The sequence below is a fragment of the Antennarius striatus genome, chromosome 2, assembly GCF_040054535.1.
Source record: "Antennarius striatus isolate MH-2024 chromosome 2, ASM4005453v1, whole genome shotgun sequence".
Taxonomy (NCBI): Eukaryota; Metazoa; Chordata; class Actinopteri; order Lophiiformes; family Antennariidae; genus Antennarius; species Antennarius striatus.
In genome coordinates this window covers 29,779,356-29,794,201 of record NC_090777.1, presented here as the reverse complement: position 1 = coordinate 29,794,201, position 14,846 = coordinate 29,779,356, and the positions used below count along the sequence as shown (strand labels likewise).

The window sequence follows — 14,846 nt, the reverse complement described above, 5'->3', positions numbered from 1 at the left end:
GTAATTGATTTTTATTTAAAGTGTGTAAACGGACCGCATTTCAACACCGAAGCCGAGAAATAGATCCTGCTTTGTGTGGCGAATGTGTCGACTCGCGTCTGCGGCGTAGCGTTACAGCAACGGTTGCCCCTTTTGTTCCACCGAGTTCCTGAATTATTCCAACACAAAGCAATGATCTGGCTGCTAAATCGTTCCCCCCAAAACATTTCCCTGGTCCTGCCCGTCCCGTGTGGCCTCGTCTGGGATTATCTGATGAATTAAAACCGATCTGCAGCCCTTCCGATCCGGCGTGAGGTTTCCGAACCACGCAGTCCTGAGGAACGTGGTGTAGTAAGTGTTCCTAACGTCAGTCCGGATCCGTCGCGTCCGGCGGGTGGAGGCTCGTTTTAGGCGGACAACGGGGTTTTGTTTCCAGCAGTGAAATGTAATTCAGAGGTTAATGTTCCACCTGAACCCACCGCGTCCCTGAACGCACCGCACAGCGCTGCGCGGTTCTGTCATGTAGCCGGACCGAGTTCGGGTTCGGGGGGTGAGGTCTTTGTGGAGGGAAACACCAGAAGATGCGAACGGTCACCTGCAGCCACACGACCCCGTACGTCACTTTAAAACCTGCCTTTATTCACCATTTCTCACTAATTAACGTGATTTAAAAACAAGCCGTGATGCGTTCAGGGACACCCCTCTGCTAGCTAGCGTCTGATCGATGCTAACAGTTTACACTTCAAGCAGGTTGAAACATGTTGCTAAGCTAACGAAGCAGCTAGCCTGTTGGTAATAACAACAGATGTGAAAACAGTCTGTTTAGCTGAGGTTAGCATTAGCCGTTAGCTTCAGCGGTGCTGCTGGAGCTGTTTGGTTGCTAACTGCTAGCCGACAGGCTAACCCCATCGGACGGTAACGGTTCGTTGTTTGACGGAGGAGCAGCTGAACGTCTCCTCCCGTTAGGATTTTAGCTTTCATCCCCTTTTTATCCCGTGTTTTGCTGTTTTATACACATGTTAGAACCCAACGGGTCTTATTTTGAAATCCCTGTCAGCTGAACTTCCAGTTGTGCTGGTTTGACTGGAGTTACCAACAGCACCTGTTCCTGAACACAACAAACCACTTCCTGTTGGGTGGTCACGTGTCTGCATCACAACAGGTGCACCATGTGGGGGCTCGTGTGTCCCTCAGCATTCAGATCAGTGACAGCAGCCAGGGTCTGACTGATGGGGTGTGTTTGGTGCGTTCAGGTGCGTTCAGGTGTGTTCAGGTGTGTTCAGGCGTGTCCAGGTGTGTTCAGGCATTTGGAGCTGACCCTCCTGTGTGTTTCCCTTCTTCTTCTTCTCCTCTGGGCTTTTCCCTTCAGGGTCTCCATAGCGAATCAGTGTCCTCCATCTAACCCTGTCTTCTCATCCTCTTCTCTCACACCAACTACCTTCATGTCCTCTTTCACTACATCCATAAACCTCCTCTTTGGTCTTCCTCTAGGCCTCCTGCCTGGCAGTTCAGAACTCAGCATCCTTCTACCAATATATTCACTATCTCTCCTCTGGACATGTCCAAACCATCTCAGTCTGGCCTCTCTGACTTTATCTCCAGAACCTCTAACATGTGCTGTCCCTCTGATGGACTCATTCCTGATCCTATCCATCCTGGTCACTCCCAGAGAGAACCTCAGCATCTTCATCTCTGCTACCTCTAGCTCTGTCTCCTGTCTTTTCCTCAGGGACACTGTCTCTAGACCAAACAACATCGCTGGTCTCACCACAGTTTTGTACACCTTTCCTTTCATTTTAGCTGAAACTCTTCTATCACACATCACACCTGACACTTTCCTCCACCCGTTCCATCCTGCCTGGACACGCTTCTTCACCTCTTTTCCACACTCTCCATTGCTCTGGACTGTTGACCCTAAGTACTTCAAATCCTCCACCTTCTTGATCTCTTCTCCCTGTAACCTCACTCTTCCACTTGGGTCCCTCTCATTCACACACATGTACTCTGTCTTACTGCGGCTAACCTTCATTCCTCTCCTTTCCAGGACAAACCTCCACCTCTCTAGCTTCTCCTCCACCTGTTCCCTGCTCTCACTACAGATCACAATGTCATCTGCAAACATCATAGTCCATGGAGATTCCTGTCTGACCTCGTCTGTCAGCCTGTCCATCACCATAGCAACAAGAAGGGGCTCGGAGCTGATCCCTGATGCAGTCCCACCTCCACCTTGAACTCCTCTGTCACACCTACACACACCTCACCACTGTCTTACAGTCCTCACACATGTCCTGCACCGCTCTAACATACTTCTCTGCCACTCCAGACTTCCTCATACAATACCACAGTTCCTCTCTGGACACCCTGTCATCAGCTTTCTCCAGATCTACAAAAACACATGCACCAACTCTCTACCTTTTCCTGTCATAGTTCCAACATTCAACGTCCCTACTCTCAGTCCTATAGTCTTGGTGTTCCTCTTCTCTCTCTTCCTACGAACACACTTTCCTCCTCTCCTTCTTTGACCAACAATAATCCAATTTCCACCGGCGCCCTGTAGGTCAACAGCACCGATGGTGGTCGTTGTTAACCCGGGCCTCGACCGATCCAGTATGGAAGTCATAGGTTTGATTCGCATGTTTGATGTGGCAAAAGTTTTACGCTGGATGCCCTTCCTAATGCAACCCTCTGTATTTATCCGGGCTTGGGACCAGCACAATAAGACACTGGCTTGTGTCCTCTTGCGGCTACATTATGCGTGTTTCCCTTCTCTCAGATGTAAACCGGAGCAGCATCCGTCCCAGCGGTGGCACGATGGGGCTGGACTTTGACGTGAAGACGTTCTGTCACAACCTGCGGGCCACCAAGCCCCCGTACGAGTGCCCTGTGGAGACCTGCAGGAAGGTTTACAAGAGCTACAGCGGGATCGAGTACCACCTCTACCACTATGACCACGAGAACCCCACTCCTGCACAGGCCATACCCCAGAAGAAGAGGAAGGGGCGGCCTCCTCGCGTGTCATTGGCCGGATCGGGGGACACGGACGACGGTGGGGGGAACGGAAGCGGAGGGCCGGGGCACGGGGGGAACACGCCGTGCAGCCCCAACCGGTCGGAGCGCTCCCACTCCCCGGGCAGAGAGACGATGACGTACGCCCAGGCGCAGCGCATGGTGGAGCTGGAAATCCAGGGGCGGATCCACCGCATCAGCATCTTCGAGAGCATCGACGTGGTGTCGGAGGAGGACAGCGACGCCGAGGACGTGCCGCCGTCTGGTGCCGGCGGGAACGGCGGCGGGGTGCTGAACGGCAGCGACGGGGGAGGAAGTGAGGTGGGAGGCAGCGGCAAGGACCGCCCGGATATCCCATCATCCAATGGGGGAAAGTCCACGCCCAAGTCCGGGAAGCACAAGAGCAAAGAGAAGAAGAAGGACGGCTCCTCCCATCATCACAGCGCCCAGTCCGGCCCTGCCGTCAAGCTCCCCGAGGCGGTCTTCAGAGAGCTGGACCAGGAGAGGCCGGACGCGCCCCCCCGGCCGTCGTCTTACTACAGGTTCGTAAAGGGAGGGACAACCAGGAATAACAGTTACTGCACACAGACTTGAAACGATAGGGTCTAACGTCTCAGGTCCGGTTGAAGCGGACACAGTGTCCAGGTCTGGTCCAGAAAACACGCTGAAACTTAAATATATAATATATATATTATATATAATATATATATTATATATAATATATATATATATAATATATATATAATATATATATAATATCAAAAGACGTTTTCCTCTCCTCACGGCGTTCAGGTACATCGACAAGTCGGTGGAGGAGCTGGACGAGGAGGTGGAGTACGACATCGACGAGGAGGACTACATCTGGCTCGACATCATGAACGACAAGCGGCGGCGCGACGGCGTGACGCCCATCCCTCAGGAGGTGTTCGAGTACCTGATGGACCGCCTAGAGAAGGAGTCGTACTTCGAGAGCCACAACAAGGTACCGGCACGAGGGGAGGAGGACGTGAAAACGTGTAAGAGCTGGACCTAGCGCTGGTTTCCTCTCTCCCTCCCGTTCCCCAGGCAGACCCCAGCACCCTCATCGACGAGGACGCCGTCTGCTGCATCTGCAACGACGGGGAGTGTCAGAACAGCAACGTGATCCTGTTCTGCGACATGTGTAACCTGGCGGTGCACCAGGAGTGCTACGGCGTGCCCTACATCCCCGAGGGCCAGTGGCTGTGCCGCCGCTGCCTGCAGTCGCCCAGCAGGGCGGTGGACTGCGCTCTGTGCCCCAACAAGGGCGGCGCCTTCAAGCAGACGGACGACGCCCGCTGGGCACACGTGGTGTGTGCCCTCTGGATCCCAGAGGTAACGTGAGACGCCAACCCGGGTCGTGGACCGGGACCGGTACCGGTCTGTGGGTCAGTCAGTCTGTGGGTCAGTCTGTCTGTCTGTGGGTCAGTCTGTCTGTGGGTCTGTCAGTCTGTGGGTCAGTCAGTCAGTCTGTGGGTCAGTCTGTCTGTCTGTGGGTCAGTCTGTGGGTCAGTCTGTCTGTCTGTGGGTCAGTCTGTCTGTCAGTCAGTCTGTGGGTCAGTCAGTCTGTCTGTGGGTCAGTCTGTACTGAAAGAATCCAGAACTGACTTTAATTATGTTTCTTTTATTATCTGTTTATGAACGATGTTTAGTTTTGAATGAGTGGATTCTCTCCTCCACGTCTGTCTGTGATGCCGGCCTCGGTCACATGACGACCTTCTTAAAGGGGCCGCTCCGGCCTCGGTCACATGACGACCTTCTTAAAGGGGCCGCTCCGGCCTCGGTCACATGACTACCTTCTTAAAGGGGCCGCTCAGGCTGCTAACACAGAATACATTAGCGCTAAACTGAAACTAACAAGCTAACAGAACCAACGAGAAACAAACGTATGGGGGGGGTCACAAACGTTTAAGTTACCCTAAATAATGAGATAAATAGTTTGTCCTTCTGCTGTGGAAGTTCTGTTTTTTTCGTATGAACCACGAGGAACGAGGGATCAGTGTATTCAGTGTTTTATTCTGGACCGTCAAAGCGTGGGTCCGTTATTCATTCACTCCTCATTCACACGTGGGGGTGGTAAACTACACGTGTAGCCACATCTGCCCCGGGGCAGAGGGTGTAAATCCTGCCTGACGTGGAGCTGAAAGGACTTTAAACGTGGCTGACAGTCGTGTCAGTGAGTCCTCCTGTCCTCCTGTCCTCCTGTCTGTCTCCAGGTCTGCTTCGCCAACACCGTCTTCCTGGAGCCGATCGACAGCATTGAACACATCCCCCCGGCGCGCTGGAAGCTCACCTGCTACATCTGCAAGCAGCGCGGCTCTGGCGCCTGCATCCAGTGTCACAAGGCCAACTGCTACACGGCGTTCCACGTCACCTGCGCCCAGCAGGCCGGCCTCTACATGAAGATGGAGCCGGTGAGGGAGACGGGGGCCAACGGCACCTCCTTCAGCGTCAGAAAGACGGCCTACTGCGACATCCACACGCCGCCCGGCTCCGCCCGGCCCCTGGCGGGGGTGGGCGGAGCCAGCGTGGGCTCCTCCCACAGCGACGGCGAGCTGGAGGAGGACGACGAGCCCAGCATCGGCCACGACGACGACTCCAAGGGCTGGAGCTCGGAGCGGGCCAAGAGGGCGAAGGCCAAGTCCAGGCTGAAGATGAAGAGGGCGAGGAAGATCCTGGCCGAGAGGAGAGCCGCCGCCCCCGTGGTGTCCGTGCCCTGCATCCCCCCCCACAGGTGCGTCCACATACACGTCGTGTGCAGGATTGATGCACAGCAGCAGATAGTCCAGAACCAGCCTCATCGCTTTTTGGAATCTTTTCATCGCTGGGTTTTTCACGATGTCTTGACCCCCCCCAGCTCTCAGCTCTCACTGTCCCCCCCCCCAGGTTGAGTAAAATCACCAGTAACCTGACGGTCCCCAGGAAGAGCCAGTTCATGCAGCGGCTCCACAGCTACTGGACCCTGAAGAGGCAGAGCCGTAACGGCGTTCCTCTGCTGCGGCGGCTGCAAACACACCTGCAGTCACAGAGACACATCGACCCCCTCCCCCCACAGCCCCCGTCCCAGTTCACCTCCGTGACCAGTGTGAGTGTTCCAGAGGAAATGCACGACGAGACTCCCCGTGGGGGGCGCTTCTGTACCTGACGTGTGACGCTCGTGTTTCTCAGAGGGACAGCGACGAGAAGCCGTCGTCCCTGAAGGAGCAGCTGAAGCCGTGGCAGCGGCTGCGACACGACCTGGAGAGGGCGCGGCTGCTGGTGGAGCTCATCCGCAAGAGGGAGAAGCTCAAGAGAGAGACGGTGAGACGCCAGCGACACTCGTCTTCGTGTCCCGGTCCGATATGGTTAAACCCGGCTCAGTCACGTGTTCGTTTCGAAATAAATACACGGAAAAATAAAAATCAACTTCACGTCATTTTCCTCCACATTAAAAACACATTGAACCACGTTACTGTACGATAAATCAGCTGAGGGCGAGATGGAGATGTGCTTTCTGCACCGCACGGACCCCCCGCTCGTCCTTCATGCGTTCCAGGAACCACACGCCACCAACGGATTCCACAATCTTATTATTTAGGGTAATTTAAACGTCTCTGAACCCCCCCATACTGTTATTAAACCTGAACCCCCCCATACTGTTATTAAACCTGAACCCCCCCATACTGATATTAAACCTGAACCCCCCCATACTGACATTAAACCTGAACCCCCCCATACTGATATTAAACCTGAACCCCCCCATACTGTTATTAAACCTGAACCCCCCCATACTGATATTAAACCTGAACCCCCCCATACTGTTATTAAACCTGAACCCCCCCATACTGATATTAAACCTGAACCCCCCCATACTGATATTAAACCTGAACCCCCCCATACTGTTATTAAACCTGAACCCCCCCACACTGATATTAAACCACCTTCTATCTGTATCACCTCTAAAACCCTCTGACAGACTGTTTAAAACTCTTTGTGTCTCACGGACGTCAGAGACTCACAGAACGTAGAACACTTCAGGATGCTGTCAGCCAATAGGATGCGAGTACAGTATCACGTGACTGCCTACCAAAAATCGCAGATGAGGTGGAGTCGCGAGCGTTGATGTGTGAATATTATTAAAATACTTTCGTATAATCTACATGCAAACAGCACCTCCCATCACTGTCACACACACACACACACACACACACACACACACACACACACACACACACACACACACACACACACACACACACAGGAGTGTGTGGCTGTCTGCATATGTTCTGAACGACCTGGTGTGTTACAAAGTTCAGACCTGCACAGAATTGTTTCATTCATTCCATCAACAGTCTGACAGAAACTGTGCGTGTGTGTGTGTGTGTGTGTGTGTGTGTGTGTGTGTGTGTGTGTGTGTGTGTGTGTGTGTGTGTGTGTGTGTGTTCAGATTAAAATCCAGCAGATGGCGCTAGAGATGCAGCTGACGCCCTTCCTGGTGCTGCTGAGGAGCACGCTGGAGCAGCTGCAGGAGAGAGACACCAACAACTTCTTCACGGAGCCGGTGCCTCTGGCGGAGGTACACACACACACACACACACACACACACACACACACACACACACACACACACACACACACACACACACACACACACACACACACACACACACACACACACACACACACACACACACACACTGTAAGCTGCAGTGTGAAGCTCTGATTGACCCCCCCCCCTGCGGTTCAGGTGCCTGACTACCTGGACCACATCGACACCCCGATGGACTTCCAGACCATGTGGACCCAGCTGGAGTCCCACCGCTACCTCACGTTCGACGCCTTCGAGGCCGACTTCGGCCTGATCGTCAACAACTGCCTCAAGTACAACGCCAAGGACACGGTGTTCTACCGCGCCGCCCTGCGCCTCCGGGAGATGGGGGGGGCGGTGATGAGGAGCGCCCGGCGACAAGCCGAACGGATCGGCTTCGACTACGAGTCCGGCATCCACCTCCCCCGGGAGCCGAGCCCCGACAGCCAGCGGGACAAGGAGCGGGACCGGGACAGGGACCGGGACCGGGACCGGGACAGGGAGCGGGACCGGGACCGGGACAGGGAGCGGGAACAGGAGCGCCAGCGGGAGCGGGACAGGGAGAAGGACGGGCTGCTGTCCTCCAACGAGGAGGGTGAGCTCACCGCCCCCATCAGCTCCACGGCTGCCACAGCTGGTTTTCTCAGGCAGGAAGGAGGAAGGAAACGTGGGGGGGTGTGTAGAAGGAGTCGCCCCAAAAACAGTTTCTGTGCTGTCGGTTCTAAAAGAACGTTTAGAAATGAGGGGCGACTGGATGAAAACACACCCGGTCGTGTTCGTGTTTCCAGTAGATTCCCACCCTTTGTCCACCAGGGGGCGCTGCTCAGGACCCTGGCTGGTCTCTCTGGGCCGTGTGGACCTCGTGAGAGTGAGAGGTTGTGTCAGGAGGGACGAGGAGCCGCTCCTGTTGGTTTAGTCCTCCTGGATCTCCTGAAGTCCACAATGACCCGTTTTTATGGGATGTCAGAGCTGCTTGTTGCGCGAGCAGCTCCTCGGGGAGGGGGGGTGTGAACGGGTCTGGGCCGAACACACGGCCCTGCAGCACACCCGTGTTCAGGAGGGGGCTGAGCGTTCACCCTCCTGTAGTTCTGAACGGTTCCTGGGGCGGTTTGGTAGTTTGGTGGTGGAGCTGATGGTTGTTGTGGTGGTTTGATGGTGGAGCTGATGGTTGTTGTGGTGGTTTGGTGGTGGAGCTGATGGTTGTTGTGGTGGTTTGGTGGTGGAGCTGATGGTTGTTGTGGTGGTTTGGTGGTGGAGCTGATGGTTGTTGTGGTGGTTTGGTGGTGGAGCTGATGGTTGTTGTGGTGGTTTGGTGGTGGAGCTGATGGTTGTTGTGGTGGTTTGGTGGTGGAGCTGATGGTTGTTGTGGTGGTTTGGTGGTGGAGCTGATGGTTGTTGTGGTGGTTTGGTGGTGGAGCTGATGGTTGTTGTGGTGGTTTGGTGGTGGAGCTGATGGTTGTTGTGGTGGTTTGGTGGTGGAGCTGATGGTTGTTGTGGTGGTTTGGTGGTGGAGCTGATGGCTGTTGTGGTGGTTTGGTGGTGGAGCTGATGGCTGTTGTTTCAGTGGTTTGGTGGTGGAGCTGATGGTCGTTGTGGTGGTTTGCTGGTGGAGCTGATGGTTGTTGTGGTGGTTTGGTGGTGGAGCTGATGGTTGTTGTGGTGGTTTGGTGGTGGAGCTGATGGTTGTTGTGGTGGTTTGGTGGTGGAGCTGATGGCTGTTGTGGTGGTTTGGTGGTGGAGCTGATGGCTGTTGTTTCAGTGGTTTGGTGGTGGAGCTGATGGTCGTTGTGGTGGTTTGATGGTGGAGCTGATGGCTGTTGTGGTGGTTTGGTGGTGGAGCTGATGGTTGTTTCAGTGGTTTGGTGGTGGAGCTGATGGTCGTTGTGGTGGTTTGGTGGTGGAGCTGATGGTTGTTGTGGTGGTTTGGTGGTGGAGCTGATGGTTGTTTCAGTGGTTTGGTGGTGGAGCTGATGGTTGTTGTGGTGGTTTGATGGTGGAGCTGATGGTTGTTTCAGTGGTTTGATGGTGGAGCTGATGGTTGTTTCAGTGGTTTGGTGGTGGAGCTGATGGTTGTTGTGGTTTCTGATCAGCTGTTTGGCGTGGCGTTCAGCCAGGACTTCATGGCGCAGATGAAGCCCGGCTCACGCCGTTAACCGGTTCCGTTAGCCAGATGAACTCCAGGCTAAGCTGTAGAGGAACATCCCAGCTCTACTGAACTTCATTCATGAATGCATTTTAATATTTGGTTAATATGGATCTATTTTAAGCTGACATCGTGGGTCACGGGGGTTGCTACAGACTAATAATATATATGTTTTATTGTGATTTATCGTACAGTAACATGATTTTATGTGTTTTTGATAGTTTATTAGTGATTTTATGATTCTAGTGTTTGTGGCAGAAACGCGTTTTGGTTGTTAAATAATTAGAATTCAACTCATTAAAGAAGCATTTTGTGTTAATGTGTGGAGGAACATGTTGGTGATTAAAACACATCCCCCCCCCTGCCGGTGCAGACCTGCTGCTGCCAGAGAACCGGCGGCGCCTCCCGCTGGAGGAGCAGCTGCACTACCTGCAGGCGCGTCTGGACGAGGTCAGCTCAGGGAAGCACAGCATCGGCCAATCGCGTCGCGCCAAAGCTCTGAGGAAGGAGATCAGCGTCATCAAGAGGAAGCTGGCGCACCAGCGAGAGGGGTGCTCCGGGATGGGGGGCCGCGAGGCTGGAGGAGGAGCGTCGTCTTTACCCCATCACCCTTCGTCCGCGGGACACCACGACGAAGGGGGGGAGAGCAGCAGCCAGGAGATTGGAGGAAAAGGTGCGTTGAGGAAGTCCTGGGGTAGAGCGTGTGTGCAGCCCCAACAACCTGAATGTGGTCCTCCCCCAGATCTGAGCGTCTCGTCGTCTCTGGCCCCGGAGGTGGGCCGGCGGACCTCCGTCCTCTTCTCCAAGAAGAATCAAAAGATGGCCGGACCCCCCAAGAGGCCTGGGCGGCCCCCCAAGAACCGGGACTCCGGCTACGGCGGGGCTGGGATCAGCCAAAGTCCCATCGGCCCCCCCCAGCTGCCTCTGCTGTCAGCGACCCGACAGAGGAAGCGTCCCCGGAGCCCCCGGAGCAGCTCCACCTCCGACAGCGACAGCGACAACGACGACCTGCTCCCAGGTAGGGCGAGTGAACCAGAGAAGCCCCGCCCCCGGGGTGGCACGCAGGCGAGGCTCACGCCGTCCCCCCCCCCCCCCCCTGTCCGCAGGTCTGCCCAGCAACGGCTTCGACGGCGGGAACCAGCCCGTCACCGAGAGCTTCCGCGTTTACAGAAGCGAGTCGCGTCTCCCTCGGTCCAGCTCGGACTCCGAGTCCACGACCAGCAGCAGCAGCAGCGCCGCCTCCGACAGGACCAGGTGAGGGGGGGCTCCCTTAACCACCAGCGTGGAACCCCGACTGTTCTCGTTGGCGTGTGTTCTTGTGTCTTTGACACACATTTCCTGACAGGGACACTCAAGCGTCTCTGGGACACGAGCTTCAGATCAGCTCCAAGAAAAATATTCACAATTTATTCATTACCCCACTTCAATTTAATTTGGAACCCAGAGCTGTCCGTGAAGTGTGGGTCTTCAGTCTGTCTCACCTACAGGTATTACTACAGGTATTACTACAGGAATTACTACAGGTATTACTACAGGTATTACTACAGGTATTACTACAGGTGTTACTACAGGTATTACTACAGGAATTACTACAGGAATTACTACAGCTATTACTACAGGTATTACTACAGGTGTTACTACAGGTATTACTACAGGTATTACTACAGGTATTACTACAGGTATTACTACAGCTATTACTACAGGTATTACTACAGGAATTACTACAGGAATTACTACAGGTATTACTACAGGTATTACTACAGATTATACTACAGATAGTACTACAGATAGTACTACAGATAGTACTAAATGTGTGTGAAGGTTCTGTCAGCTTGGTTCAGTGTCCTCAGGAGAAAATATGAATTAGAGGAAAAGAAAACTGCTTTTGAAAAGCAAAAGTGTAAAATGAAACTATTAAATCTTTATTTCTAAAACTATTTATTTAAATGACTACCAGGCTATAAAATGTTGATAAAACAATTACATAATTTGACTCTTTTTTTACTTTAACAGTTATGATGTTATCAATGAAAACATCAAAATTAATTTAGTTTTTATATTGTACTATTGTGAAACTCAATCCTTGTGTCGCTTCTACTGTATATTCTGTTATTTTATGGTGCATAAACGTCATGTTGGGATGAACAAATTTTTCTTGAAGCGCATCCCAGGATGCACTGCTTTCTGGAGGTAACATGAACTCTGAGTGCAACTTTCCCTTTTTTTTGAAGCCGTACGTCCTTCTGTCTCCTCATTGGCTCATCTACACAAAGAAACGTCCCAGAGACGCTAGTTTCTTGTTGCTTCTGCTAGCTTGTTAGTTTCAATGTAACGGTAACGTGTTCTGTGTTAGCGGAGGTCGGAGGTCAGAGGTGGTTCTGACGTTCTGACGCTGTCTCTCGTCTCCCCAGCACGACGCCGTCGAAGCAGGGCCGGGGGAAGGCGTCGTTCTCTCGCTCCGCCTTCCAGGAGGACAGCAGCGAGGAGACGTCCGGCACCGAGAACGACTCCTACTCCGTGGGGGGGTCGAGGAGCGTTTCACACCGTGAGTGCCCACCCACTCGCCTCAGTTTGGTACAGCTGTACTTTCATTTCTGTGTGATAGAAGAGTTTCAGCTAAAAGGTGGTTGGTGTGAGAGAAGAGGACGCAGAAGACAGGGTTAGATGGAGGCGTCTGATTGGCTGTGGAGACCCTGAAGGGACAAGCCCAGAGGAGACTCCACTCTGCTGCTGTCGTTATTAACATTTATTTTTAAAGACGTGGTTTTATTTTAATTCCCTAAAGACTCCGTCGGTGGACAAACTGTCTGCTCAGTGGAGTTAACCCTTTATCCTCAGGTGGAGTTCTGTTTGTCGGCCTGTAGGGGGCCTCAGTGGGCTCCTTGGAGGAACTAGGCCACTGGAGTTCAGATGATCCACACCCACCTGCCAGGTGGACGTCACGCCCACAGGCTGGGGGAGGGAGAGTCTAAAGTGACTGTAGAAACACTGTCAGCACGGGGGGAACACCACTTTGAACCGAGTCTAGTGTCAGGGTTCTGATTTGATGCTCTCACTTCCGTTATGATCTATAATCTATAATCTATACTATAATCTGTAATAACATGATCGTGATCCGTTGCTTCTGGCCCTCAGTGGTCCGGGGCCGGGCCCGGTCCGGTTGCTGGATGACCTCTGATGAGTACTCGTCCCTGGAGGCCTTGGACCTGGTGTGGGCCAAGTGCAGAGGCTACCCGTCGTATCCTGCTCTGGTGAGACCAGTGCATTCTGGGTAGCGTGGATCACAATCAACCACATCGTTAATGATCCCGCTCCTGACGTCACCCGTTTGCCCCCCCCCCCCCCCCCCGCAGATCATCGACCCCAAAATGCCCCGGGAGGGGGTGTTCCACAGAGGCGTGCCCATCCCCGTCCCCCCCTTGGACGTCCTGAAGCTGGGGGAGCAGATGACCCAGGAGGCCCGGGAGCACCTGTTCCTGGTCCTGTTCTTCGACAACAAGAGAACGTGGTGAGCGCTGGGGGGCGACGGCGTTACTCCCTCCTCTAGGGTTTTTTTTATTTCTTCTTCTTGAAATTCAGTTGATTCTTCATTTTTTGTTTTGTTCTGAAGCGCTTTGGTGCGGTGAAGCGTGAGCGAAGCGTTCGCAGAAGTCAGCGCCGCCGCGCCGCTCAGAGGAAACCGTACACCTCGCATGAAACACGCCGTTTAGCAGAAATGGGGGCAGATGTGGTTGTTTTAGGTCAGCGTTCGCCCCGCATCCTGTTCCGCTCCAGATCTCCTCCTCGGCTCGGATGAATCAACCTTGACGGGTCCCCCCCCCCGAGACACCTCGAGCTCAGCCGCTTGTGGTCGTGTGCTCCTTAAACGGGGTTTAAATAGAAATAAACAGGAAATGGTTCATCTGATGTCTCTGTCCTGAAGAGGTGTGTGTGTGTGTGTGTGTGTGTGTGTGTGTGTGTGTGTGTGTGTGTGTGTGTGTGTGTCCAGGCAGTGGCTGCCGCGCTCCAAGCTGGTGCCGCTCGGCGTGGACCAGGAGCTGGACAAGGAGAAGATGCTGGAGGGCAGGAAGTCCAACATCCGCAAGTCGGTGCAGGTGGCGTACCACCGGGCCATGCAGCACCGCAGCAAGGTGCAGGGGGACCCCAGCAGCGAGACCAGCGACAGCGACTGAACACACACCCCGCCCCCGCGTGTGTGTGTGTGTGTCGGGATGTGTCCTCCATCCAGAGCCCAGCCAAACATTCCACTACATCTGCCCCGCCCCCCGCCCAGCCCCGCCCCTCGACACACTCAGTCGTATTTAATCTGACGTGTAAAATATTGTATTTAAGAGAATTGAGAAAAAAATGTATTAAGGTATTAATTATGATGATGGGGAAAAAATAGGCTCTTTTCAGAATCGTGGATTCTATTGGTCACATGGTCACATGGTCACATGGTCACATGGTCACATGATCAGGTCATGTTTAAAGATGGTTTACAGAACCCGACGTGGCTCCGCCCCTTCCTGTCAGTAGGTTCACTCCATCGGGACGGGGACACGCATGCAGCGGACGTCACAATGGATCCGCACACTGGAAGATGTCCCCCACCCCCCCACCACACAAAAACACCCCCCCCCCCCCGGGGCCGCTGTGAACACCAGTCGTTCACCAACGGAGCACAAACACACGTTTCCAACCTGAACTCTGTTTTTACGGTTTTCTTACGGTGGGCCCGCGTCACGCAGGCCGCTGGTGTCGGACTGAACTGAAGCCCCGTCGCCTCACCGGCGCCCCCCTCAGGCCGGGGGCTGTAGAACTTTTATACAGACAGATTACATAAAGATAGAAGTTTAATAAAAAAAAGAATTGAGTTTTTTAAACTTGTTGGTCGTGTTGTGGTTTTGTGTGTGTGTGTGTGTGTGTGTGTGTGTGTGTGTGTGCGTGTGTGTGTGAGTGTGTGTGTGTAATCCCTTGTTACACCTGGGGGAGTTTTTTTTTTGTAGTAAATCAACATTAGATCTAATTTTATCTAGAAGACATTAATAGTTATTTTAATGCTCCAATCAGATTTTAGCTGTGTATTATGGGATGTATGCGCACTGGTTTTACTGGTCGTGCGGCTTTTGCATAAGCACTGGTCTATTGATG

At 53.4% G+C, this 14,846-nt stretch overlaps 1 protein-coding gene across 3 annotated transcripts; it reads left to right on the top strand.

Annotated features, from left to right (window-relative positions):
• Window positions 1-109: 109 nt before the first annotated feature.
• On the top strand, window positions 110-14,578 carry brpf1 (bromodomain and PHD finger containing, 1). 3 transcript variants are annotated; one of them, XM_068334129.1, is made up of 16 exons: window positions 110-330; window positions 2,753-3,527; window positions 3,778-3,967; window positions 4,051-4,338; window positions 5,220-5,737; window positions 5,890-6,088; window positions 6,172-6,303; window positions 7,430-7,558; window positions 7,730-8,165; window positions 10,087-10,386; window positions 10,456-10,731; window positions 10,820-10,967; window positions 12,125-12,258; window positions 12,849-12,964; window positions 13,067-13,221; window positions 13,702-14,578. In XM_068334129.1, exons 2-16 carry the CDS (start codon window positions 2,791-2,793, stop codon window positions 13,883-13,885), a joined length of 3,942 nt encoding a protein of 1,313 aa, XP_068190230.1. In that variant the 5' UTR covers window positions 110-330; window positions 2,753-2,790; the 3' UTR covers window positions 13,886-14,578. The 3 variants fall into 3 exon arrangements, with proteins under 3 accessions (XP_068190230.1, XP_068190248.1, XP_068190239.1); XM_068334147.1 differs by lacking the exon at window positions 13,702-14,578 and adding an exon at window positions 13,324-13,691; XM_068334138.1 differs by lacking the exon at window positions 110-330 and adding an exon at window positions 358-592.
• The last annotated feature ends 268 nt before the right edge of the window (window positions 14,579-14,846 follow it).

Excerpts from the sequence above, each read along its gene's own strand:
- brpf1 (XM_068334129.1), top strand. The coding sequence starts at position 2,791 with ATGGGGCTGGACTTTGACGTGAAGACGTTCTGTCACAACCTGCGGGCC. Across the intron at positions 3,528-3,777 it reads CGGCCGTCGTCTTACTACAG|GTACATCGACAAGTCGGTGG; the intron begins GTTCGTAAAGGG and ends CACGGCGTTCAG. Across the intron at positions 6,089-6,171 it reads AGTTCACCTCCGTGACCAGT|AGGGACAGCGACGAGAAGCC; the intron begins GTGAGTGTTCCA and ends CGTGTTTCTCAG.